We start from the raw sequence: 21,981 nt of genomic DNA on the forward strand, positions 1-21,981 counted from the left end.
ATATATATATATATATATATATATACTTCAGGAAAACTCTTCCACGTATACTCTTTTTTAGCTACGGGTGATCAGTGGCAGGAGAATGTCATCCGCCTCGCGGTTACGCACTACACTTGCTATCATATGGCCAGGAATTCAACGTACAACGACGATGATGTGATGTAATGTGTCGCGTCATGATGATAGCTAGCCAGCTCTTGACTGAGCTGCGCCACTATATCTCACAGGGAGTCGGTCGGTCGCCTGCCGCGTTCGCATTTCACTTGAGCAACAAACCTCAAGGACCGCTCAACATCTCCCAACATGTCCAGTGAAAACAGCCCCAGGCCCAGCCCCAGCCCCAGCCCCAGCCGCAGCCGCAGCCGCAGCCCATCCCAACCCCAACCCCAACCCAGACCGATAACCCTACAGGTCGGGGAGCGGCAATTCACCACGACCCACGAAACCCTCACCGCAGAAAGCGACTTCTTCGCCTGCCTGCTCTCAGCCCGCTGGGCCGGCGGCAGCGGCGGCAGCCCGTACTTCATCGACGCGGACCCGGCCCTATTCGAGCACATCCTGCGGTACCTGCGGCGCGGGGTGCTGCCGGTCTTCTACGACATGGCGCGGGGCCACGACCACGCCCGGTACCTGGCGCTGCTGGAGGAGGCGCGGTACTTCCAGATCGCGCGGCTGCAGACGTGGCTCGAGAACCGGCAGTACGTGCATGCGCTGCGGGTGGAGTGCGGGCTGCGGGTTGTTCCAGACGCCTGTGCTGCTGCTTCTACTGCTTCTACAACACTGCCCTCGGACACGGCGGTGGAGTACCATGCGGCGTGGGGGGCGAAGCACGTGTATGTGTGTCCGCGGGGGATCGCTGTGCATAGGGGAGACCCTGGTGCTTGTGGTCGGCGATGCATGAATGCGCTGGGGGACTCGGAGGCGGTTTATGATGAGGAACCGACGGTGAGGTTGTTGGAGGTGGAGAAGAGGGTGGTTTTTGATATGCGTGCTTGTCGGGCGGGTCGGTAAGAACCTCTTCTTTCTCTTTCTCTCTCTCTCTCTCTCTCTATGTATGTATGTATGTATGTGTGTGTAGTACAAGCACTACTTCAGTTTCGGTGCTGATATGTATAATCCCAGGATCGAGGTGGATGACGATATATTCCCGTTGTCATTCACCCAGCTAGTTCCACGCCGCTATTATTAGGCTGGCGTTCATTGAATAAATATGTTGGATCTGGAAGACATGCGAGCTGAGACGTAGTTATAGAGTTATGAGGTATGGTAGTAAGGAATATCCATCGTTATTCGTTTCATACCTATCAAATGCCATCCAATGCGTACACCTGGATCTATGTGAAAATGAATCTTACCAACTATAAGTCCTCGCTTCCAATCACATGCCATGCAATCAACCAGATGGTTTTAGATAAAGAAGAATAAATCCCAGCAATATCAACACCTCCGCTCGATTCCCTTCCGACTTACACATATATACTTTACCCCCTTGTAGGGCTTCACGCCCTCCCCAAGTCCACGACTCCGGCGCGGGTCGATGTTCAGGCTATCCACTTTGATCCCGGAAGGCAACCAACCACGCACCGAGAATGAAACCGATGCGGAATTCGGCATGAGGCTTGCGTTGATCTGACTCTTCGTCTTACGGGGTGCGGGGTGGAAGATGGAGAATGGGGATTGGGTACGGGCCTGTGGCGAGGTTTGTTGCTTTTGCGGCGATGGTGTTGGGTTTTGAGATTGCGGACGTGACGGAGCGGGCGAGCGTGGTGGTGGTGGTGGTGGTGGTGGTTGATCTTCGGAGGCGAGCAAGGTGTTTTCGTGGTCGTTGTCATTGTCGTGATGGAGTTCTGGGGTAGATACAGCGCGGGAGGTTGCCTTCTTGACCTTCTTCTTCTTCTTCTTTTTCTTCTCCGGTTTGGGCTTCCTGAGGTCTGTTGCGGTGCTATGTTGGTAAGACACTGCTGCGGAGTCGTCGTAGTAGCCCTGTAGGAGGGTGGCTTCTGCTTCTGCTTCTGCGTCCTCTGCTTCCTCGTCATCAAATTCCTCGTTTGGGTGACCGATGATCGTGCAGCGCAGTGTGGCGGTTCCGGAAACCGTTCCGGCATCCTTGGTTGGGACGCGCCATTCGAGCATGCCACTCCCAGGGGTGAAGATAGCGTCGCCCCGACTAGCTTTCATGTCGGTGATATTTCGCACCGAGTGTGGGATGGGCACCGTTACAACAACGTCCTCAAGCACCGGGGAAGCAGAGTTCCCTGCGCCGTTTCCACCAAGAAATGACGGGGTGGAGGTCCCCGAGCCATTCCGCCCGCCACCTGGTCGACTTGGTGTCGAGTGGCCCGGGAAACTCGTGTTTAAGGTGAGTCTAACTTCAAAGTCGGCGCCATTTGGCCCCAGAGACTTGCGAATGTCGACAATGGCCGGCAGGAAAACCTTTTCCATGTGGCTAGGAGCCTCGTCAAGCTTAGGGTCTAGCGGCAGGAGATCTACCTCGTACCCCGCAAGGATAAATCGCCCATCCGGGGGTATGAAACTCAATTCACCTGGTCGCTCTCGCCACCTTGCCAATCGAACGCAGGGGTGGAATACGGGGAGGTCGATTTTTCGCCCAATAGCCTGTTGGCCACCGGGAGCCGTCAGGGAGAGAAGCATGTCAGGAACGCCGGATACTTTGGCCGTGAAAGCAATAGTTCCGGACACCAAAGCCGACAGCAGGCGTCCAGATGGTGCCATTGTAACCGAGAGAGATTCTACAATATCGACATAGAGTTCGTTCGAAGTATGCCGGACCCCTGGCCGTCGCCACGGGATCGCAGGCCCTTGTGCGGCGCTCCCAGCTGCCAGTGGCAGCTTCTTCAACGCAGGTTGTCCCAGAATAGCATTTGACGACCTGTCGCCCATGATTCCATACTATCAGCATCGAGAGAGAACAGAGACAATGAACTTTGAGGCTAATAGACTCGCGGGTGAGCGCAAAGAAGACCTACCCAGGCAAAGTCACGTTGCCTAATAGCTTCCCCATCCATCCCGACGTCTCCACTGCCTCCTGCAGGGCATTCAGCTCGGTATTGCACACGATGCCAGCATCGCACATCTCATTAAGCAGTTGAGCCACCACATCGTAATTAGCCTGCACCTTGGTCGAAATCAGCGGTGCTCCGATGAACTCCTCCAGTATATCTACAACGCGATGCAGGAACTCCAGCACAAGCAGGGGTTCTGTGTCCGTTTCCGAAAGCGCCAGAAAATGCAAGTTCGACTGGACTATCGAAAACACCGTCACCGCCGGCGATGTCCCCGGAAGATAGATGAGCGAGGGGCGCGGGGCCGGATGGGCGAAATAGAGGGGTCGGATAGCGGCCGCGGAGGGCGGACGAGAGCGATAGACCTGCTCGACGAGAGGTTGGCTGGGGAGAGGAAGCGCATGGGTTAGTGGAAGCTGAGAATGGTGGTCCGGGATAGAAAGACACGCACTTCTGCTCGTCGTATATGTAGAGGGCATCAATCTCGCCACTCATGGTGTCGACGGCTTTTGAACTTGGTCCTCAAGAGTCGGGAGAAGAAGATTCAAATCCAGACGTCGTTTGATGTCTTCTTCATCAAATGCACGCAAGCTTGATTCTGCCACTGATTGCCGCCTTTTTTTTTTGGCTTCGTCTCTGACATCTGGAGATGCTTCGTTTCGTTTCGTTTCGTTTCGTTTCGTTTCGCTTCTTTTCTCACGTCTACAAGTCCTTCTTTTTGCACAGTCTGTACCTACCAAGCCATCTGTCTAGTATGGCTCCCTCGAATAACGACTCCGCCTGGGATGTCAAGTCTCCCGAGGCCAAGCGCATCATATCAGAGGATCAATATGACGACTGCTTGTCTTGCAGAGTCACTGGTAAGTAGTATTTGCGATCCGATTTCTTGCTCAATTCTTGCTCGATGTATTTGATTGATGGATTACCCAATTCCTAACCCCATACAGGCTCCGCTGCGTTTATTGGTCTTGGAGTCTACAGTTACTACACCGGAATGAACAACCTACGAAACCAAGAACAAACAATCATGCAGAGTGCGACGAAATACAAGATGGGATCCCGCCGGCTGGGGATTGCAACAATTTCCGCCACTTTGGTTGGCATGGGGATTTGGCGGGCGTTTAATTGATATCCCTACGCTTGATGGTGGCTAGACCCTGTACTTTTACTTTCTTCGGTGCAAAAACAGTGTGAATATAAATGATGTGAGTATGTGCATTGCATCAATGATCAAGCGTCGATTCAAGCAATAACTGCCTCACCGGGTATCGCCATATCGGATAATCTCTATAAATGTACCCCTTGTAATCCAAAGAAAAAGAGAAGACAGGATAGAACCCATGGTTCACAGAAAGGAAGTCAAAAAGAAACAAGGAAAAGAATCAGATAACCATATGCAATACTCCTACTAGATGCTCCAAGAATAGAAATAACAAATCAACCGCTGCGTAACTATAAGAATATGAAATGGTCCCATGGTCGAACCCGTATTCTCTAGGCGAAGCGGCCTCGTTTGCCGCCTCCGAACATATCTCTATTATTCCCTATCCCAGAAAGATCAAAGAAATCCGGAAATTGGATTTTTCGTTTGGACCCCAGCGCAACCGGGGATTCCCGAGTGGCTGTTCGAGGGTTTGAGCGTGAGAGGTTGTTGTGGCGGCTTTGCTGGCGAGGATTTCGAGAAAGAACTGAGACGCTTACAGGGGCGTCATCTTGGGATGAAGGGGTCGAGGTCTCTGAGTTCTGCATATCCAAGTCTTGCTCCTGGGGCTGAGGGAAGGCCGGTCCCGCGGAGAAGGTGAAGATGGTAGGTCGATCGAACACGTTGGTTTCAGTGGGTTGGGGGGTGGCAGCGGGAGTGGATAATGGTGGTTGCTGGGCCGCAGTTTGTTCTTCTCGAGTCGGGGACACGGACTTGGTTGTCTGTCGTGGGGCTTCGGACTCGGATTCTTTGCGTACAACCGCAGGAGTAGCACTTCGTGTTCGCTTTTCTGCCTCATCATCGTCGCTCGTAGGCCCCGTTCCATCACTGCGTTCCGTAGCCCACTGCCGAACCCGCCAACCCTGTCCGTCACTCAAGCCAAGGTTTTCCCGGTCGAGGAAATGCAGCAGATCTTCAATCGCCTCCTGATATCCCGCCTGTCTAGCCTGCGCTTCCACATACACCGCATTTTTGTAGAGGTTGGTCACTGATAGGGCGGCGGTCTTGAATGACTGCAATAGTTGCTCAGGGGGCTGCGGGCGGGGAGTTGAGCTGGGTAGCGAGGTGTTGAGAGACCTCATGGAGTCCATTGTAGTTCCAACTCCTGATAGGGCGGCTGTCTTCTTTATTCCAAAGGTTTCCTTTGAGTCTCCCGCTGATTTCGTGGTGTCGCAGCGTCAGTGGAGGAAACTTGAAAGAGGGGTGAGGTGAACCGTGCTCCCCGGGACAACAAGTGACTTGGACAGTGGCAAGCGGGGAGGGCAGGAGGCCAAACGTAAACCTGAGGGGAAGAAAGGAGAGGAATGAAGAAAAGGAGAAAGGAGGGAGAAAGAGCGTCTCACAATGAAAATCCTGACGGTGGATGGAGACGAAACTGATTTTCTTTCCGTCTTTCTTTCTTTCTTTCTTTTCTTTCTTTCTTTCTTTCTCTTTCGGGCTTTGTCATGGTAACGTGACCCACTTCGCGGGGAAACGTGACCGCTGACTCAGTGCTGACTCAGCACTCTTAGCTGCCACGCAGTCCAACCAATCAGAACGCGTCGTGGCCGCGCCGCTCCAGCGAAATTCCATTATTTGCCATCCCAGCGCGACTTTCGACCTCCGTTCTTTCATCTCGCTGCACCATCGTCATCTTTCGACGCTTTGGTTCTGCAAACTGGTCCTGGTCTTGCTCTTTTTGACAGAGTCCTGCCTCTTCGGGGCTTCAATCCCTTCCCTATCCCTCTCATTCTCCGTTTTCTTATCGACCTGTCCGCATCTCATACTTCACTTCACGTCCCCTTCCAGTTCGGAGCAGCTCCCCCCATTTCGCACTCGATCTTGAAATCCTCTTGGGACGCAAGGCGCACGGTGCGCAATTATTCGTCATGGCTCCTTCAGTTGTGCCAACCTCAGATCCACCGTCCCAGGCAGATACTCCTATGACAGATGCAAATGATGAGCCCGTTACCTCGGTGCCTGTCGATCCTATCGACGCGAAGATGGCGGTATGTTGTGGCTAATCTCCTTTCATTCTGGCCGTGATACGATTTGTCACATATCATATTTCTATTTTCAGGTTCTTAGACAAGAAACCCTTTGTTAATCGGCTCTAGGGCTATCAGGATACTCCAGACTATACGGTACAACGCACCCGACCGCTCAACTCCCAGCCCTGCGCTGTACGAACTAACACATCCCCCCTCTAGGACTCCGATACAAACCCCAACACCACCGCAAGCAGTGCTGCAGGCGACACAGTTCCGGTTGATGGCCGAAGGCGGAGGTCTGAGGCCTTCCACATGAGAAAGAACATGTTCGGCAAGAAGCACGGCCACCTGAACGAGAACAAGGTTCGACAGTGTCCCCCTCCCCCCTCGTCCCTTAAATTGGCTTGATTGTACCTCTAACTCGTCACCTCCCATTCCAGGAAGATGACTCTATTCGCAGATTCCGCTACCTTCTCGGTCTGACGGACCTGTTCCGTCACTTCATCGAAACAAACCCTAACCCCCGCATCAAGGAGATCATGGCCGAAATTGACAGGCAGAACAATGAAGAAGAAGCTAGAGCCAAGAAGAAAGGGTCTGCGCGATCCGGAGGTGCAGGTGGCGACCGCCGTCGCAGGACAGAACAGGAGGAAGACGCTGAGTTGCTCCAGGATGAGAGAAGCGGGGGTCAGACCGGTACCGTCTTCCGAGAGTCGCCGCCGTTTATTCAGGGTGAGATGCGTGATTACCAGGTTGCAGGATTGAACTGGCTCGTCTCTCTGCATGAAAACGGTATTTCAGGCATCCTAGCCGATGAGATGGGCTTGGGGAAAACTCTTCAAACCATCTCCTTCCTTGGTTATCTGCGACACGTCTGCGATATCACCGGCCCGCATCTTGTCGCAGTTCCCAAGTCTACCCTAGATAACTGGAAGCGAGAGTTTCAAAAATGGACCCCGGAAGTCAATGTGCTTGTCTTGCAAGGTGATAAGGAGCAGCGACACAAACTGATCAACGAGCGACTTCTGGACGAGGACTTCGACGTCTGCATTACTAGCTACGAAATGGTCTTGCGCGAAAAGTCTCATCTTAAAAAGTTTGCATGGGAGTACATTATCATTGACGAAGCCCATCGAATTAAAAACGAGGAATCGTCGCTCGCGCAGATCATTCGAGTCTTCAACTCCCGAAATCGACTTCTGATTACCGGTACTCCCCTTCAGAACAACCTTCACGAGCTGTGGGCTCTTCTTAACTTTCTGTTGCCGGATGTCTTTGGCGATTCCGACGCATTTGACCAGTGGTTCTCGAATCAGGATTCGGACCAGGACACGGTTGTACAGCAGCTTCATCGCGTCCTCCGTCCATTTCTACTCCGCCGTGTAAAGAGTGATGTGGAAAAGAGCCTGCTGCCAAAGAAGGAGGTCAACCTTTATGTGCCCATGTCGAAGATGCAAGTGAAATGGTATCAAAAGATCCTCGAAAAAGACATCGATGCCGTTAACGGAGCAGCTGGAAAGCGCGAGTCAAAAACCCGTCTGCTCAATATCGTCATGCAGCTCCGGAAATGTTGCAACCACCCTTATCTCTTTGAAGGCGCCGAGCCCGGCCCTCCCTACACGACCGACGAACATCTCGTGGATAACGCCGGGAAGATGGTTATTCTTGACAAACTCCTCAACCGTATGAAGAGCCAGGACAGCAGAGTCCTCATTTTCTCTCAAATGAGCCGTGTTCTGGATATCTTGGAAGATTACTGCGTTTTCCGGGAATATAAATATTGCCGTATCGACGGTACCACAGCCCACGAGGACCGAATTGCAGCCATTGACGATTACAATAAGCCTGGCTCAGAGAAGTTCATCTTCCTTCTCACCACGCGAGCAGGTGGTTTGGGTATCAACTTGACTACTGCGGATATCGTCGTACTCTATGATAGCGATTGGAATCCTCAGGCGGATCTGCAAGCCATGGACCGTGCTCATCGTATTGGTCAGACCAAGCAGGTTGTTGTCTTCAGGTTCGTTACAGAAAATGCCATTGAAGAAAAGGTTTTGGAACGTGCCGCGCAGAAATTACGACTAGATCAACTTGTCATCCAACAAGGTCGCGCCCAGCAACAAACTAAGAATGCCGCTTCAAAGGACGAGTTGCTCGGCATGATTCAGCACGGCGCTGCCAATGTCTTCAATCAGGGTGCTGCCGATGCGCTGAGTGATGATAACCTTGTTTCCGATGACGATATCGATAACATTCTTCGCAAAGGCGAAGAGCGAACGGCAGAATTGAATAAAAAGTACGAGAAACTTGGTATCGATGATCTGCAGAAATTCAGCTCCGAGAGTGCGTATGAGTGGAACGGCAAGGATTTTGCCGACAAGAAGAAGGACATTGGAATCAACTGGATCAACCCTGCTAAGCGTGAGAGAAAGGAGCAATTTTACTCCATTGACAAATACTATCGCCAGGCTCTCTCGACTGGTGGAAGGACAGCCGATCCGAAGCCCAAAGTTCCCCGCGCTCCCAAACAAATTTCCATCCACGACTGGCAATTCTTCCCTCCTGGCCTTCAGGAGCTCCAAGAGAAGGAGACCGCATTTTTTCACAAGGAAATCGGCTACAAAGCTCCGCTCCCTGACGGCCCCGAGGAAGAGCTCAGCGAGCGGGAGGCCGAACGCGACTTGGAACAGCAGGAGATTGACAATGCAGTTGCGCTGACGGAGGATGAACAGGCCGAGAAGGCGAAGATGTCGGAAGAGGGCTTCTCCCACTGGAATCGCCGGGACTTCCAGCAATTTGTCAATGGATCCGCTAAATTCGGCCGTACTGATTACGTTGGAATTGCCACCGAAGTGGACAGCAAAGAGCCTGACGAGGTCGAGGAGTATGCTGAAGTATTCTGGAAGCGATACACCGAGATTCAGGACTACGCGAAGTATCTCCGCGTTATTGAGCAGGGCGAGGAGAAACTCCGCAAGATGGGCCATCAACGAAAGATGCTTCGCAAGAAAATGGAGATGTACCGTGTTCCTCTTCAGCAGCTGAAGATCAACTATACGGTCTCTACCACCAACAAGAAGGTGTATACCGAGGAGGAAGACCGCTTCTTACTAGTCATGCTGGATAAGTATGGCGTCGATGGGGAAGGGCTCTATGAAAAAATCCGGGATGAGATCCGCGAATCACCCCTCTTCCGGTTCGATTGGTTCTTCCTCAGTCGTACACCGGTTGAGATTGGCCGACGATGCACCACGTTGCTGAACACTGTCGCAAAGGAGTTTGAGTCGGATGGAAAGCCCAACGGAGAGAGCGGCAAGGGTCGTGGACGTGACCGAGACGATGACGAGGCTGAGAATGAAGACGATGGACCACCCGCAAAGAAGAAGACCAAGGCCGGTGTAGTTGTAAGTTTCCCCCTTTTATTCCTGTATCCCAACACGCTTGAGTCCGTTTCCTGACAATACCCGCAGAACAAGCAAGTCAAAGCAGTCAAGGGCAACGCTAAGGCAAACTCCAACTCGACATCCAGAGCTGCCAGTGTCTCCTCCAACACCGCTCCCAAGCCCAAAAGCCGAAAGAAGTGATTTGGTATTTACATTTGGATTTCATGCATGTGTGTGTGTGTGTGTGCTTGATTCTTTTTGCTGCCAGGATGGAGCTGCTTACTTCACATTACAATTAATGTACTAACTACCTATTGTATATCACAACGGTCTTATTTGTAGAGAGGAGTGGGCTGGATGGATGGTTGGCGGGTTTGTTTGGTTGGTACAATGAGTATTCTTCTTCTTCTTTTTTTTTTTTTTTTTTTTTATTCCACCCCTATATTTCACGTTTTATTTATGATATTTTTGTTTTGTTTTGTTTTCGATCACATCGATAGGGTCGGCGTTGGCATAGATGCCACTGGTTTATGAGTTATCTTATTTCATCCGGTTGCTTCAAGCTCCTGTTCTTGGGTCTTTTTGCTTCCTTTTCACACAATCATTCGATATAAAAGCAATAATCAAGTAGGTAGATAGATGCTTACTCGAATATCTACCGTAACTAACGTACCCATCACATAACTAAGGCTGGCGACTCTATATTCAAGTCAAGTCAAATCTACGGAGTCCTAGGAACCAACTAACTAGCATTAGGAATGTGCTATCAACTATCATTGACAGGATCAATGAGCAACTCGCATTCAGATATCTATCTTTCCAAGTCGTTGCCAGCAAGGACCGACCACTCACTGCTCCATCAATCAATATCAGTCTCGATCAGACCGAAACGAAACCAGCACTCGCTTAGTAGTACGTAGGTACAAACAGAGATAGAAAAAGCTCGACTCCTCTAAGAAAAAATGTGCATGGGCAGGTGCAGATATCTGTAGGAAGACGGGAAGAAAAGAGAAGAAGAAGAAGAAGAAGAAGAAGAAGAAGAAAAAGGCCATCAAGAACTCCAGATTCCTGCCCACTCCTTGCTTGACACAACAGACAAAACAGACGATATTATACCAAGTGGGAAATGGAAATGGAGAAAACGTCCCAGCAAGAAAAAAGAAGAAGAAGAAGAAGAAGAAGAGGAGGAGGAGGATGACATGAAAAAGATCTCAAATAAAATAAGATGAGCAAGAAACAAAAAAAAAAAAAAAAAAAAAAACAAACGCCCCGGCCCAGTCAAATAAATGCCTTGCTTATCGTACTCCTCCTCTTGCAGTCGCATCGTCTGTGGAATTTTATCGGCGCTTTATCATGATTTTCGTCATCATATCCCGTCCACAGATCTTTGTTTTTCTTTTTTTTTTTTTTTATACCTCCATGTCGATATCGCCCTCTGCGTCGATGTCGCTTCCGTGCATGTCCACATGGTTCTCATCCACGCCGCTCTCGTTCATCGCCACGCCCTCATCTTCGGCAGGTATAAGCATTTCGATCTTCTCCACCACGGACTTCCGTCCTACGGAACGTGTAAGCTTGGTTCGGCCGTCAACGTCCTTCCCTTTGGGAGACGGGGTCACGGCGCCTTCCGCTGCCACTAGAGTTTGCGGATCATGAGTCCCGTTAATTATGGGTGCCGCAGGGTCAACAACGGGATCGGTAACCGGTAATAACTCTAGCTCTGACGGCGCATCAGGTTGCGCTTCGTTCTCCTTTGCGCCGTTAGCGCCAGTTTCTTCCAGATTATCACGCTGGTCAAGCTCAAGTCCATTGGTTGTCACGCTCGTCGACTCAACCGAAGGAGAGTCGATTACTTTGGCACTTCGACCCCTCCTCACGCTAGATCCGTTCGGCATCGGTGTCACAGCGGTCAGGGAAGACGGTCTTCTGGGCGTGCTGCGGCCACTCGTCCGAGCAGTTGTAGGAGTGACAGAGACTTTATTATATGATGACTTGCTTCCGAAGGGACGTCCGGGACGCCTCTTGAAAACTGGTGCTTGAACGGGAGGATATACCTCGAATCGCCAGGCAGGGACCCCTTTGGCTGGATCCGGTTCCGCCGAGGTCAATTCAGCAGGTGTTGTGTCGTGGTGACGGAGGCCGTTAGCGTTAGACAGGAGAGCCGTAGAGGGAGGTCCTGCAGGTTCAGGTTGGAGTCCTCTAGCGGCATGGCCTGTGCCGTTGGTGAGTGGAGTGCCATTTCCCTTGAAGACATCTAAGGAAGCACCCTCAGTCGCCAGTTCCGCCTCTTCGTCTGCTTCTTCATCCTCGAGGCCCTCGCGCGGAGCAACAGCGTGTAGCGGAGCCCGGTCAAATTGCGATTGGTTATTCCGGCCCATGGTGTACGGGGTCCAAACAAGCGCGTCCGGATTTAGAGTGACATATCCTTTACTTTCCCAGCTCTGAATGCACTCTTCGAAGTAATTATAGTCAAGACGCAGGGCATAGATCCTTGTCACCGGGTCCCTGACCAAGGCACGCAGGGCCTCCAACCCTGACACAATGTCATCTGCTGTCATGCCTGTTCGCTCCGAGAGCTCTGCGATGCTAACTGGGGTCTTTTGATTTCGAAGACGGTATGACAAGATGAGGCGCCAGTAATTGCGATAAGAAACCAGACCCATATCGGAAAGTGGTTTCTCTGGAGAGCCTGTTTTGCCTTCAATGCGGGTGAGTAGGTAAGAAAAGTCGATGAGAAGGTTGCCATAACCCTTGCGTTGGTGAATGGGGAGAGTCAGGATGCATGAAACATTGTTTGCAGAACTGGGGCGCTTTTCTTTGCTAAAGTAGCCGACAAAGTGGCATCCTAGGTCGTCAAACTCGGTCATGACATAGAATAAAAACGGCTCAACATCATAGTAGAGCGTCTTGGAGCCCAAGAACAACTTGGCAAGCAAACATAGGTTCTGGCAATAGACCGGATTTTTCCGTCCATCGACCTCGAAAATCGAAATGGAGCCTTCGCGATAGATCTCGTCGCCAGGTGGGTGCTTTGCGGGACATTTCAATTTATGACGCCACGCGACATAATCCGAGTTCATGTATTTCAGGCAAAATTCGCAAATGTAGAGCACGCGGTTCCGACTATACTCTTCTGGATAAGGAGCTGCGTACCATGTTTCGATTTCATAACCGCCAAAGTTGATATACTTGATCCGGGATGGTGGACCCGAGACTTTCTGCGACGCATGTGGCACCGCGTCCCCACTGGGCTCGGCCTCCAAGAGGCGTCGCTGCCAGGCTTCTTCAGCCCTTTGCCGAGCACTTTCAAATCGTTCGCGATCAAGCTGCATCGGCAGGGTTTTAGATGTATCTGCATCCACTTCGGACAGAATTCCACCATACGGCTTGGACTTTGACTCGTCCAGTTCGCGATCGCTCAAGGAATGGAGAGGGGAGATGTAAGAAGCCGGTGTGATGGGTGCAAAATGGGTTTGGGCTTCGTGCGCGGCCGTCGGTGGTTTAGAAATCTTTTTATTTCTACCCAGGGACCGACTGCGCGAGTTAAGGAGTCTAGACAGTTTTGTCTCATTCAATCGGAACGCGACGATGAGTTTCCCAAACTGCCTCGACACTACGCGACAGCTTTCAAGCTCATTCTTACGGACGCGTCGCGAACGAGTCCGAACGGGGGACAGCCCATCTGCACCCTCCTGTAGTTGGTCGCGGGAATCAGACCGTTCGAAACGCGGTGGACTCTGCCTCGAGCGCTTCCGAAGGAAAGGGGTGTTCTCTTCCAGGTCGGCTGATAGAGTTTTCCTCTTCCGGAGTGATCGGGAGCTATTTAGCAAGTCATCGTCGTTGGTCACAGTGTTGAAAATAGAATGGAAGTTTGAGCCTTCCCCACCGCTGTGAGCTGGCAAAAGCTCTTTACGCATATTCTTCGGACCACTTTTCCGCCGCGGTGGAGCGTCTTCCTTGGAACTGGGCTCTAATTTCTCGCGCCGACATGTCGGACATCTCCAAGGACCAGTATCTATGTTGGATTAGCATCACGGACAAAATTCCCAAAGTCAGGAGAAAGTAGTGAGAAACTTTACATACCATCTACATTATTTAGCGCATTCTGTTCGCGGGCGCATTGTCCATGAGCTGTCGGGTTGCCGAGTCAGTAAACTCCATTTCAAGCTCCGTTTTGATAGGGCCGCAATAAATCAACATACAGTGATCGCCACAAACGGCACAGCTCAGATATTCCTCAAACTCCTCACTCGGATCATGATCTTCATCTTGATTGCAGAATCTATCGCAACTTGTCAGTATCAACGGTCGAAACAAAAAAAAAAAAAAAGGAAAAAATAACAAATAAAAAAATAACAAATAGTGTGGCCCTTACATGCAATTTCCGCGAACGATATTATCGACCTCCCTATCCTCACGACCGTTACTCTCTGCTTCCCACTCCTCATCCGACTCCTGAGTGCTGGATGAAGCGCTAGACCCTTCCTGCTCACTGTCACTCTGTTCCTCAAAGGCGAGGTCCTCGTTTGCATCCGCATTTTCGTTATTCGCTGAAGGAGCTGTCTTTGGGATCTTAACAGCGCCAACGGGTTCGGCTTCATCAATTTCACCGTTAGGGTTTACGTCAGGATCCAGCTCTCCTTCTGCGTCCATGTCTTCGTCGAAATCGGCTCCCGCGGTCTCAGCGGCAACTTCACCCGAGTAGGCGCGGTGGACGGCGTCCTGAAGTTGCTGGTCCATGTGATACAGATCAGTCTCTTCCCCCTCTGCATCCTGATCACTATCCACAATGTTCTCCGATGCGGTTTTCAGCTCAGAATCGCTGGGGGCCGGTGGCACGGTTGCCGGCATGGTGTATGTCACAGCAGTCGCCAGGTTGAACAGCAACCGCCTATCTGATAATGATTTATGTCCGGTGAATTCGGTTGTAACGAGAATGGCGGTGCAATAGTTGAGGTTGTTCTCGCTCCCCGCTACAGTGGTCAATCATCGGGTGGCGCATGGAACGGGCATCGGGAAGATGATAAAACGAGTGAAGTTGGACACGGAGGATCCAGTATTAAAAACACCGTCAACGAGCCTGTCGCAAAGTAACACACGAGTTCCTAAGTCTGCGTGGAGCGCAGCCAAAACAAATAATAGTCAGGTCAAGGAGCTGGGGGAACCAGACGTTCGGACAATGGTAGGCAACGCGTGTTAAGAAGAAACGGGAACCATACCTGCCAGAGAGGCAGACCAACCACGTCAGATAGACCAAAGGTAGACGCGTGAATCCACAGCAGAACACTCGTCCAAAGAGTTTTCTTCCAGTATCAAGAGCGCTCGGCGTCGGCCTTCCTTTGCCCCCTTCTCCTGCCTGTGAGGTTGATGGGGGGCGCTGCTGACTCAGCCGCCTGGACCGTCGCAACGGCGCTAGGCCTCTTTCGGACCTGCACCAGACCTCGAGTCGACGACGGGAAATCGGAATGGCTTCACTTGGACGCTCTCTCTGTCTTCTTCCATTCGGCGTTTCCTCCACGGTTTCAACTCCTTCTTGATTACCTTCACTTCATCATGGGTGTTCCTTTCGAGGCCTTGATCCCCTATGGGATTATTGTTGGCGTACGTCTTTCTCCCACCCCCACTCGCTCAACCCCCTCTAACATGACGCCCTCTGGATAGATGTTCGGTGTGACCGGTGTTGGCTTGACGGTAGCTAAGTACATTGCCAACGATGGAAAGAAGGCCCGGTGGAACAAGGATCTATGGGATAGAGTAAGTGCCGTTTGAGATCACACATTGCGACCGGATGAGGTTGGCTAACATCCACACAGCAAAGTATGCCATTGATACCCAACGGATTGAGACTGGACCATTGGTGTCTATTTTATATATCTACGAGTTCATCTGCTAACCCTTGACCGCCTATGACCAGTGATGGAGAGAGATTTGAGAATTACAGGGTCCCTGCGCGGCCAATCCACAAACCCGGAAGCTCCGAAGGGATTCGAACTCAGCAATCCCTGGAAGGTATGGCTTCTGAGCCTGGTGTGATTCCCTATAAACACCTTCTAACTGGGTCACAGCTCGAGAAACGGATCTACTAGGCTTATCGCTGCCCTCTCCTCCCTCCCCCCCCCCCCTTCGTCATGTCTACGTTCCTCCTCCTTTCTTCCGTCTCCTCGCCTGCATTTATTAGATAACATATCCACGCAACGGTTTTCGAGAAACCTTGTTTGTACCATATCAAGGTAGATTAGTGTTAAAATTCTACTTTAACTCAGAAGCCAAGCCCTGAATTCCCGCGATCTCGTACTCGGAGAGGTGCATGCCAAACCACTTCGCAAGAGCATTCACCCTATCCTCTTCGTTCTCTAGCGTTTCCACCACTTCTGTCTTCCCGTGTATCCTCCTCTTCACTTCCTTCTCCGCCATAATATAGAGCCCCTGGAGCCTCTCTCCGGACTCATCTAGAATCAGCTTCACACAGACGAAGACCTGGGTAAACCAGCTGGTAGACTGGTGACTGGTCGCGAAATTCATCACGGCAAAATCTTGGGGTAAGAACTCGATTCCGGAAAACGCATAGATCGGGATCCAGTTACTTTCCGGGTTGTATCGGATTTGGTAAATCCAAACCTTCTGGCCTTGGTCGACTGCCTCGGGGATAGAATCCTGGATCAGGCGCATCTCGGCTGGGGCAATATTCATCGCGATTGAGTTCTCCTCCAGCGGCAGTGGACTAGTGGGCACATTGTTTCCGAATCCAACATCCACCTACAGAGTCATTATGGATCCAAACCCCGCCCTGCGATAGAATGGGTGCACAAACCATGTATTTCCGGTCATCGATAGTGACAATAAGCACCATATGACCTCTACGTTATATTTAGTATCAACCGCCGCACACAGATATTATAAAGGCAACGGTATATAGGTACAAGGTAAAACTTACAGCGCAAAATACGGCGCATTGGGTCCCGCCGTAGGGTCCGCCGCAGCTCCCGACACCCTCGCTGCAGAGGGGTAGACCTGATATCCCAGAGATCGCAGAACAACGTACAGCAGGTTGGTGTTTTCCATACAGTAGCCATCCAGCCGACGAACCACCAGTTTCTCGAAAACGGCAGACGGGTGAATAGAGACGCTATGATGCTGGGAGTAATGGAGAGCGGAATTGCCCCAGGGAATTGCGCCTAGGTGTCGACGTTGAAGCTCTGCGAGGGCAGCCAGCGCATCCTTTTCGATGAATGGTCGCAGTCGCTGTAATCGGGTGAGTCCCGTTTCCGAAGGGGAATCGGCATATCCAATGCGTTCAAGGTAAGACTCCAGCTGATCCTGGGTATATGTGGATATCATTGCGTCTGTACTTCAGATTCAGACATGGGTTGTCTCTGTATAGGAATCGTGGAAGGTGGGGGGGAAAGACAACAACAGTTGTTGACTAGTGGGGGTAGAAATACGAATTGTAGTCATGTTTCTCTTCTCTAATACACCTTGGTTCTGTATAACTAGTGTAGATGATTCAAGGCTTCATTTGATTGAGAGAATATATTCTATCTACACTATAATAATATCCATTGCAGTCCGTCCGCATCAAATGAGGTCAAGCGAACCCGCCCGATCCTCGGTTATTCAAGTACATATACTGAGGTGTACCTCTTCCTCTTCCTCTTCCGCGATCAAACTAGCTGTGTAGATGGAATCATTTCATCTTCTCCCCCTCTCAATCTACCAGTAAAGCGTGATCTTCCAGAGAAACACCGTCCTGCGCTCGACATCATTGATCCCCGCATCCCGCAATATGACGACCTCCCTCCAAGAGAAGCTAGATATCCTACGAAACTACTCTGCATGCGACGTACGAAGAAGCCTTTCCTTCCCTTTCACCAATTTGATCTCCCCCCATACATCTTGCACTTCGCAAAGCCCTAATCCCTCTCATCAGGTATCAGATGCGCTCCTCAAACTCCAAACCCCCGCAGAGGGAGCCGCAGAACGAGCAGGCCATCTAGCCGACTTCAGTGCGTATCTTTTCTTCCGTCGTTACATCTCAAGAGCCAGACCATACACACACACACCACACCCTCCACCAATACCCACCGAATGGATTAAACCTACCTATATGCTAATACAAAACATGCTAAGCCCCCTTCTCGCCCATGCTCGGCCGCAACACAGCTCTCCCCAAAGTCATCGCCCCCGCCTCAACAATCAAATTCATCCCCAAGCACGCCGCTATCCCGACCACAGAGACCCACGGCTTCCCACCCGGAACACACTGGGTAGACTGGGCCGAACCGGGGACAATCGTGCTCGTGGACCAGCCCAGGGGCCAACACTGCGCCGTCGTCGGCGGGATCATGGGCATGCGCATGAAAGCTCTTGGCGTCAGGGGCGTCCTCGTCAACGGGAGGATCAGAGATTTGACGGAATTGCATCAGGCAGAGTTGCCGGTTTGGGCGCTGGGGACGTCGACGGTGGGGACGGGGGCGGAGGCGAAGCCAGCGGCGAGGAATGTGGCTGTTGATGTTGGGGGGGTGGTTGTTGAGCCTGTAGGGTTTTCTTCTTCTTCTTCTTCTTCTTCACCTTCTTTTACTTTGTATCTTTTGGGGTAGGGGGTTGAATGCCTTGTGCTGATTGATTGATTGATTGATTGATAGGGAGATATCATCTTCTGTGATCCGTTAGAAGGCGTGGTTGCTATTCCTCGCAACTTGCTTGATCGGGTTCTCGAGGTGATGCCGAAACTAACTGCTATGGATGAGAGGGTTAAGGACGCGGTTGGGAACGGATCGAGTGTTTTTGATGCTTTCAAGGAGTTCCGGACTAAGATTTGAGCTGTGGTTATTTATACTCATATCCTGCCTTTTTTTTTCTTTACCAGGCTACAGTTTTCTACTGCTTGCAGGTAGTGTCTGGAACTGGGGGAGCAAAGCGTTATTGTTGATATAACGTACAATACATTTATGATATCCTCACACATATACTAAACTATCGCTGCACATGGGGAAAAAAAAAAAAAAAAAGGAAACATGAAAGGGGGAATGAATCTACCTAGCTAATGAAACCAGCTCATTCTTTTTGTTTGTTTTGAATTTGAATTTTTGGGAATTGTTTTTTTTTTTTTGGCTTTGCATTTATTCGGCAACCCAGACAGCAGCCATACCCATACCGGTACCAACACACATGCTGGTGACACCGATCTTCTTGTTGGTGCGCTTCAGCTCTGTGAGCAGTGTGCTGACCTGTCGGGATCCGGTGCAGCCAAGTGGGTGTCCGAAAGCGATCGCTCCACCCTTGGGGTTGATCTTCTCCAAGGGCAGGCCAAGCTCATTGATACACCACACGCACTGGGAGGCGAAAGCCTCGTTAATTTCGTAGATGTCAACGTCCTCCTTGGTGATACCAGCCTTCTCCAGAGCCACAGGGATGGCCTTCCAGGGGCCGATACCCATGAGCAGGGGCTTGACACCGACAACGCTAGCAGCGACATACTTGCCGATGATCTTCTGGCCCAGGCGCTCCGCGGTAGAACGCTTCATGAGAAGGACAGCGGCAGCACCGTCGGAGATCTGAGAGGCATTGCCGGCGTGGATAGAACCGTCCTTGGCAAAAGCGGGACGAATCTTGCCGAGAGACTCGGCGGTTATGCCGTCGCGGATGCCATCATCAGCCTTGACGGTGACGGTCTTCTCCTCGTTGGTCTTGGGATCAGTCCACTTGACCTCGAGGGGAACGATCTCCTCGTTGAAGAGGCCAGCCTTCTGGGCCTTCACAGCCTTCTGGTATGAGGAAGCAGCAAAGGCATCCTGAACCGCACGGGTAATCTTGCGGTCCTTGGCCATCTGCTCGGACAAAACACCCATGGGAACCTTGCAGTTGGCCGACTCAGGGTGGCTCTCAAGGAGTTCGGAGAACTCGGTCACTGCACCGGGACTATTTGATTATTCAGTCAGCTTTGGAACTTCTCCTTCTCCTTCTCCTTCTGTCAGTCAGGAGCGCTTACCCATATTGAGAGGTCATGCTCTCCACCCCCGCACCAATACCAACTTCGATCATTCCAGACTTGATAGCATTGGCAATGTCCACGACGGCCTGGAGACCGCTAGAACACTGACGGTTCAGACCCTTGACGGCAGTGGACTCGGAGAAGCCGGCCACCAGGGCAGCGGCGCGGAACTCGGTGGCACCGCCACCGGGGGCAAGGACAGTGCCGACGGAGATATCCTCAACAAGCTTGGGGTCAATGCTGCTGCGGTCAATAACAGCCTTGAAGACACCAGCGAGCATATCAGCAGCCGCAGTATCCTTGAAGCCACCCTTTCCACCCTTTGTGAGGGCGGTACGGAGGGCACATGTCACGACAACATCATCAGGGTGCTTCTCGGTGATGGCGGAGGCTCCCTGCTTGCCTCCAAAGTGGGAGGCCACCTGGTTCAGACGTTGCTGGGCTACAGAGTGTCAGAGTGTCAGCGATGGATGGATAACTCGTCTAGGGATTGTACTGTATTGTACTGCTTACCAGAGGACATGATGACGTCAACAGGATATATGAAGGTTGAGAAAAGGGAAGATATACAAAGAGATCGCCCAGAGACAAAACGAAAACAACTTTTCAGGAAGAGGGGAAGGACAAACTCCAGGAGAAACAACTGGACAGCAGCTTTTATAACCGACCAGGGAGAGAAACAGCCAGTGTGCTTGTGGTCCCCGGGATCCCTTCTAGGATTATGTCTCCATCCTGTGAAAATACCGAGGTCTATGGATCATTGTTGTTCCCGCGCAGAAGTCACGAGATCTCCCCCTAAAACGCGGGCATTCATGTGAAAATGATGGTCCTCCAGCTTTTTTAGAATTTCCCCGGCTAAGTGCCAACGAGCTAGTTAATCGGCTTCTGATTTCTCATCTGGGCGCTGTCAGTGGTCTCACTGACATCACTGGGTTTAGCACAGCCGGGGAATATACCTGGAATCGATATATCGGCATTGCTGGCTGAGCCTGAAGGCAGTTTACAGATCGGAGATTTAGGCCTTCTGCTTTGGCAAGTACTGATGTTTCAAATCCCTTTCGGAGAAGCGCTCGATTCGAGTTTAGTTGTAATATAGGACGGAGTAACTATTAACTAGCTAATACAGAATTCAGATCACTTCTGGTGCATAATAGAATATATTAGTCATCGTGACGGTGCATAGCCAGTTATGCATGCATAGATAAACTTCATCCATCTTCTCATCTTCATCCCGTCAAAATACTCCGGATAGAGGACCAAATCAACACCACATCTCCCTCACCATGCGTAAACTAACTCCATTCTTCTCTGCTGCCTCGTCAGCCAAACCCGCACAATCATGCCTCGCCATCTCGAGCAGACTCCAACTCCGATCCCAATCGCATGTCTGTTCCCTCCCTCCTCGCAAAGCCTTAACCCCCCCCCCCCCCATAACTAACCAACCTTCCCCCCTAGAGCTCCTCCCCATTCACATACACACCACCAGCACAATGCCAAATCCGAACATACTCCCAATCCCCAACCCTCGCCGCATCCCCGTTCCGTCTCTCCTCCACAACCCCATCCGCAGACCACGACACCGACACCGACTTCGAATCCCAATCCCAATCCCAATCCCAACCCCGAAACCCAAACTCAGACGAATACTACAGCCCCTACAAGCCAAAGCGCCAATGGCCCCCGGATATGTCCAAGCTTTCCCCGAAACACCAGTTCCGGCTTGAGCGCAAGTACCGGCGGCGCGCGGCGCTGAAATACGCCCGGCCGAAGTGGGTGAAAATGACCAAGTTGGCTCAGTGGGCGTCTATTGGATGTATGTTTTTTTTTTTTTTTTTTTTTTCTTCTTTCCCTAGGTTCCTCTCTGGATTTATTTTCTTCTGTGGATGGTGGAGATTATATCAGGTTTCACCGTTTACGTAGGGGGAAAAGAAAAAAAAAAAAAAACAATCTTGCTGATTAGGACTCTCTGCAGTTGTTATTATCTACGCGTTACTATTCATGGAGTGGGATGAGAGGGGGAGTCCATTTGATGAGGTATGTTATCTACCTACCTACTGTTGTAGATTGGTTAGTGGCTAATGGATATCGCTTTTAATAGATTCGACGGGTTGTGTTTTCTAGTATTAAAGGAGTGTTCTCTGCGCCTCCGCCCGCGAGCTCTATGAGACGTTCGGATGATTCGAGTCGAGAGTAGAGTGTAGGTGGGTGGGTACGAACCAAAAGTCTTCTCCGGGTTCAAGGTTGCTTGGGACTGGTACGATGTATATATTCCGGAAATCCATGGACTTGGAGGAGTCTCAAGACCTATTCAGACCAACCTGCTGACGCTGTACATTACAATACAGTACTATCTATGTATATTATCACACAGTAAAACAAAAAAAAGAATGGAAACGAATATAGATAATCA

General features: G+C 51.1%; 12 protein-coding genes across 12 annotated transcripts; 6 read left to right on the forward strand and 6 right to left on the reverse strand.

Annotated features, from left to right (window-relative positions):
- The first annotated feature begins 301 nt into the window (after positions 1-301).
- On the forward strand, positions 302-1,218 carry P175DRAFT_0504127 (BTB/POZ domain-containing protein). Its single transcript, XM_040897782.1, has one exon. It carries the CDS (start codon positions 307-309, stop codon positions 1,012-1,014), a length of 708 nt encoding a protein of 235 aa, XP_040749609.1. The 5' UTR covers positions 302-306; the 3' UTR covers positions 1,015-1,218.
- A 15-nt stretch (positions 1,219-1,233) lies between these two features.
- On the reverse strand, positions 1,234-3,604 carry P175DRAFT_0464948 (putative AP-3 adaptor complex subunit mu). The gene is made up of 3 exons (XM_040894861.1): positions 3,478-3,604; positions 2,991-3,410; positions 1,234-2,893 (listed from the first exon to the last, which is right to left on the reverse strand). Exons 1-3 carry the CDS (start codon positions 3,519-3,521, stop codon positions 1,441-1,443), a joined length of 1,917 nt encoding a protein of 638 aa, XP_040749610.1. The 5' UTR covers positions 3,522-3,604; the 3' UTR covers positions 1,234-1,440.
- A 148-nt stretch (positions 3,605-3,752) lies between these two features.
- Positions 3,753-4,449, forward strand: P175DRAFT_0504129 (uncharacterized protein). Its single transcript, XM_040897783.1, has 2 exons — positions 3,753-3,886; positions 3,974-4,449. The coding sequence occupies exons 1-2, from the start codon at positions 3,781-3,783 to the stop codon at positions 4,153-4,155; spliced, it is 288 nt and encodes a 95-aa protein (XP_040749611.1). The 5' UTR covers positions 3,753-3,780; the 3' UTR covers positions 4,156-4,449.
- On the reverse strand, positions 4,040-5,617 carry P175DRAFT_0504130 (uncharacterized protein). Its single transcript, XM_040897784.1, has one exon. It carries the CDS (start codon positions 5,316-5,318, stop codon positions 4,521-4,523), a length of 798 nt encoding a protein of 265 aa, XP_040749612.1. The 5' UTR covers positions 5,319-5,617; the 3' UTR covers positions 4,040-4,520.
- A 236-nt stretch (positions 5,618-5,853) lies between these two features.
- P175DRAFT_0504131 (putative SNF2 family helicase/ATPase) lies at positions 5,854-10,010 on the forward strand. Its single transcript, XM_040897785.1, has 5 exons — positions 5,854-6,215; positions 6,324-6,350; positions 6,417-6,560; positions 6,638-9,601; positions 9,668-10,010. Exons 1-5 carry the CDS (start codon positions 6,096-6,098, stop codon positions 9,779-9,781), a joined length of 3,369 nt encoding a protein of 1,122 aa, XP_040749613.1. The 5' UTR covers positions 5,854-6,095; the 3' UTR covers positions 9,782-10,010.
- Positions 10,011-10,315: 305 nt separating this feature from the next.
- On the reverse strand, positions 10,316-10,845 carry P175DRAFT_0504132 (uncharacterized protein). The gene has a single exon (XM_040897786.1). The coding sequence runs from the start codon at positions 10,630-10,632 to the stop codon at positions 10,450-10,452; it is 183 nt and encodes a 60-aa protein (XP_040749614.1). The 5' UTR covers positions 10,633-10,845; the 3' UTR covers positions 10,316-10,449.
- A 74-nt stretch (positions 10,846-10,919) lies between these two features.
- On the reverse strand, positions 10,920-14,898 carry P175DRAFT_0525989 (putative histone acetyltransferase). Its single transcript, XM_040899441.1, has 4 exons — positions 13,956-14,898; positions 13,783-13,862; positions 13,664-13,711; positions 10,920-13,595 (listed from the first exon to the last, which is right to left on the reverse strand). The coding sequence occupies exons 1-4, from the start codon at positions 14,429-14,431 to the stop codon at positions 10,990-10,992; spliced, it is 3,210 nt and encodes a 1,069-aa protein (XP_040749615.1). The 5' UTR covers positions 14,432-14,898; the 3' UTR covers positions 10,920-10,989.
- A 235-nt stretch (positions 14,899-15,133) lies between these two features.
- Positions 15,134-15,666, forward strand: P175DRAFT_0511657 (NADH dehydrogenase [ubiquinone] 1 alpha subcomplex subunit 1; the record flags this gene model as incomplete). The annotated part of the gene is made up of 4 exons (XM_040898606.1): positions 15,134-15,181; positions 15,242-15,338; positions 15,495-15,589; positions 15,646-15,666. The coding sequence occupies 4 exons, from the start codon at positions 15,134-15,136 to the stop codon at positions 15,664-15,666; spliced, it is 261 nt and encodes an 86-aa protein (XP_040749616.1).
- A 106-nt stretch (positions 15,667-15,772) lies between these two features.
- P175DRAFT_0560120 (arylamine N-acetyltransferase family protein) lies at positions 15,773-17,089 on the reverse strand. Its single transcript, XM_040900961.1, has 3 exons — positions 16,515-17,089; positions 16,392-16,437; positions 15,773-16,336 (listed from the first exon to the last, which is right to left on the reverse strand). Exons 1-3 carry the CDS (start codon positions 16,916-16,918, stop codon positions 15,830-15,832), a joined length of 957 nt encoding a protein of 318 aa, XP_040749617.1. The 5' UTR covers positions 16,919-17,089; the 3' UTR covers positions 15,773-15,829.
- On the forward strand, positions 17,064-18,674 carry P175DRAFT_0518618 (RraA family protein). The gene is made up of 4 exons (XM_040899065.1): positions 17,064-17,420; positions 17,508-17,583; positions 17,708-18,114; positions 18,223-18,674. The coding sequence occupies exons 1-4, from the start codon at positions 17,364-17,366 to the stop codon at positions 18,397-18,399; spliced, it is 717 nt and encodes a 238-aa protein (XP_040749618.1). The 5' UTR covers positions 17,064-17,363; the 3' UTR covers positions 18,400-18,674.
- On the reverse strand, positions 18,669-20,268 carry P175DRAFT_0504139 (3-ketoacyl-coA thiolase peroxisomal A precursor). The gene is made up of 2 exons (XM_040897787.1): positions 19,569-20,268; positions 18,669-19,498 (listed from the first exon to the last, which is right to left on the reverse strand). The coding sequence occupies exons 1-2, from the start codon at positions 19,850-19,852 to the stop codon at positions 18,700-18,702; spliced, it is 1,083 nt and encodes a 360-aa protein (XP_040749619.1). The 5' UTR covers positions 19,853-20,268; the 3' UTR covers positions 18,669-18,699.
- A 558-nt stretch (positions 20,269-20,826) lies between these two features.
- Positions 20,827-21,920, forward strand: P175DRAFT_0355393 (uncharacterized protein). The gene is made up of 4 exons (XM_040892920.1): positions 20,827-20,952; positions 21,027-21,384; positions 21,544-21,605; positions 21,670-21,920. The coding sequence occupies exons 1-4, from the start codon at positions 20,911-20,913 to the stop codon at positions 21,763-21,765; spliced, it is 558 nt and encodes a 185-aa protein (XP_040749620.1). The 5' UTR covers positions 20,827-20,910; the 3' UTR covers positions 21,766-21,920.
- The last annotated feature ends 61 nt before the right edge of the window (positions 21,921-21,981 follow it).

This window comes from Aspergillus ochraceoroseus, assembly GCF_002846915.1.
Source record: "Aspergillus ochraceoroseus IBT 24754 chromosome Unknown P175scaffold_8, whole genome shotgun sequence".
Classification (NCBI taxonomy): domain Eukaryota; kingdom Fungi; phylum Ascomycota; class Eurotiomycetes; order Eurotiales; family Aspergillaceae; genus Aspergillus; species Aspergillus ochraceoroseus.

What these genes read in the sequence shown, in the direction of transcription:
- P175DRAFT_0525989 (XM_040899441.1), bottom strand. Translation starts at nt 14,431, where the DNA reads ATGCCGGCAACCGTGCCACCGGCCCCCAGCGATTCTGAGCTGAAAACC. An exon ending in TGCCGTTTGTGGCGATCACT is followed by an intron (nt 13,712 to 13,782) that starts GTATGTTGATTT and finishes GCAACCCGACAG; the next exon opens with CTCATGGACAATGCGCCCGC. An exon ending in TGCGCTAAATAATGTAGATG is followed by an intron (nt 13,596 to 13,663) that starts GTATGTAAAGTT and finishes AATCCAACATAG; the next exon opens with ATACTGGTCCTTGGAGATGT.
- P175DRAFT_0504132 (XM_040897786.1), bottom strand. Translation starts at nt 10,632, where the DNA reads ATGGCCTTTTTCTTCTTCTTCTTCTTCTTCTTCTTCTTCTTCTCTTTT.
- P175DRAFT_0504127 (XM_040897782.1), top strand. Translation starts at nt 307, where the DNA reads ATGTCCAGTGAAAACAGCCCCAGGCCCAGCCCCAGCCCCAGCCCCAGC.
- P175DRAFT_0504129 (XM_040897783.1), top strand. Translation starts at nt 3,781, where the DNA reads ATGGCTCCCTCGAATAACGACTCCGCCTGGGATGTCAAGTCTCCCGAG. An exon ending in CTTGTCTTGCAGAGTCACTG is followed by an intron (nt 3,887 to 3,973) that starts GTAAGTAGTATT and finishes AACCCCATACAG; the next exon opens with GCTCCGCTGCGTTTATTGGT.
- P175DRAFT_0518618 (XM_040899065.1), top strand. Translation starts at nt 17,364, where the DNA reads ATGACGACCTCCCTCCAAGAGAAGCTAGATATCCTACGAAACTACTCT. An exon ending in GAAACTACTCTGCATGCGAC is followed by an intron (nt 17,421 to 17,507) that starts GTACGAAGAAGC and finishes CCCTCTCATCAG; the next exon opens with GTATCAGATGCGCTCCTCAA. An exon ending in GGGGGGTGGTTGTTGAGCCT is followed by an intron (nt 18,115 to 18,222) that starts GTAGGGTTTTCT and finishes ATTGATTGATAG; the next exon opens with GGAGATATCATCTTCTGTGA.
- P175DRAFT_0504131 (XM_040897785.1), top strand. Translation starts at nt 6,096, where the DNA reads ATGGCTCCTTCAGTTGTGCCAACCTCAGATCCACCGTCCCAGGCAGAT. An exon ending in AGGATACTCCAGACTATACG is followed by an intron (nt 6,351 to 6,416) that starts GTACAACGCACC and finishes TCCCCCCTCTAG; the next exon opens with GACTCCGATACAAACCCCAA. An exon ending in GCCACCTGAACGAGAACAAG is followed by an intron (nt 6,561 to 6,637) that starts GTTCGACAGTGT and finishes CTCCCATTCCAG; the next exon opens with GAAGATGACTCTATTCGCAG.
- P175DRAFT_0464948 (XM_040894861.1), bottom strand. Translation starts at nt 3,521, where the DNA reads ATGAGTGGCGAGATTGATGCCCTCTACATATACGACGAGCAGAA. An exon ending in TACATATACGACGAGCAGAA is followed by an intron (nt 3,411 to 3,477) that starts GTGCGTGTCTTT and finishes TCCTCTCCCCAG; the next exon opens with CCAACCTCTCGTCGAGCAGG. An exon ending in GGCAACGTGACTTTGCCTGG is followed by an intron (nt 2,894 to 2,990) that starts GTAGGTCTTCTT and finishes CATGGGCGACAG; the next exon opens with GTCGTCAAATGCTATTCTGG.
- P175DRAFT_0504139 (XM_040897787.1), bottom strand. Translation starts at nt 19,852, where the DNA reads ATGCTCGCTGGTGTCTTCAAGGCTGTTATTGACCGCAGCAGCATTGAC. An exon ending in AGCATGACCTCTCAATATGG is followed by an intron (nt 19,499 to 19,568) that starts GTAAGCGCTCCT and finishes ATAATCAAATAG; the next exon opens with TCCCGGTGCAGTGACCGAGT.
- P175DRAFT_0504130 (XM_040897784.1), bottom strand. Translation starts at nt 5,318, where the DNA reads ATGGACTCCATGAGGTCTCTCAACACCTCGCTACCCAGCTCAACTCCC.
- P175DRAFT_0355393 (XM_040892920.1), top strand. Translation starts at nt 20,911, where the DNA reads ATGCCTCGCCATCTCGAGCAGACTCCAACTCCGATCCCAATC. An exon ending in CTCCAACTCCGATCCCAATC is followed by an intron (nt 20,953 to 21,026) that starts GCATGTCTGTTC and finishes CTTCCCCCCTAG; the next exon opens with AGCTCCTCCCCATTCACATA. An exon ending in GGGGGAGTCCATTTGATGAG is followed by an intron (nt 21,606 to 21,669) that starts GTATGTTATCTA and finishes CGCTTTTAATAG; the next exon opens with ATTCGACGGGTTGTGTTTTC.
- P175DRAFT_0560120 (XM_040900961.1), bottom strand. Translation starts at nt 16,918, where the DNA reads ATGATATCCACATATACCCAGGATCAGCTGGAGTCTTACCTTGAACGC. An exon ending in AATGCGCCGTATTTTGCGCT is followed by an intron (nt 16,438 to 16,514) that starts GTAAGTTTTACC and finishes AATATAACGTAG; the next exon opens with AGGTCATATGGTGCTTATTG. An exon ending in TCGATGACCGGAAATACATG is followed by an intron (nt 16,337 to 16,391) that starts GTTTGTGCACCC and finishes ATGACTCTGTAG; the next exon opens with GTGGATGTTGGATTCGGAAA.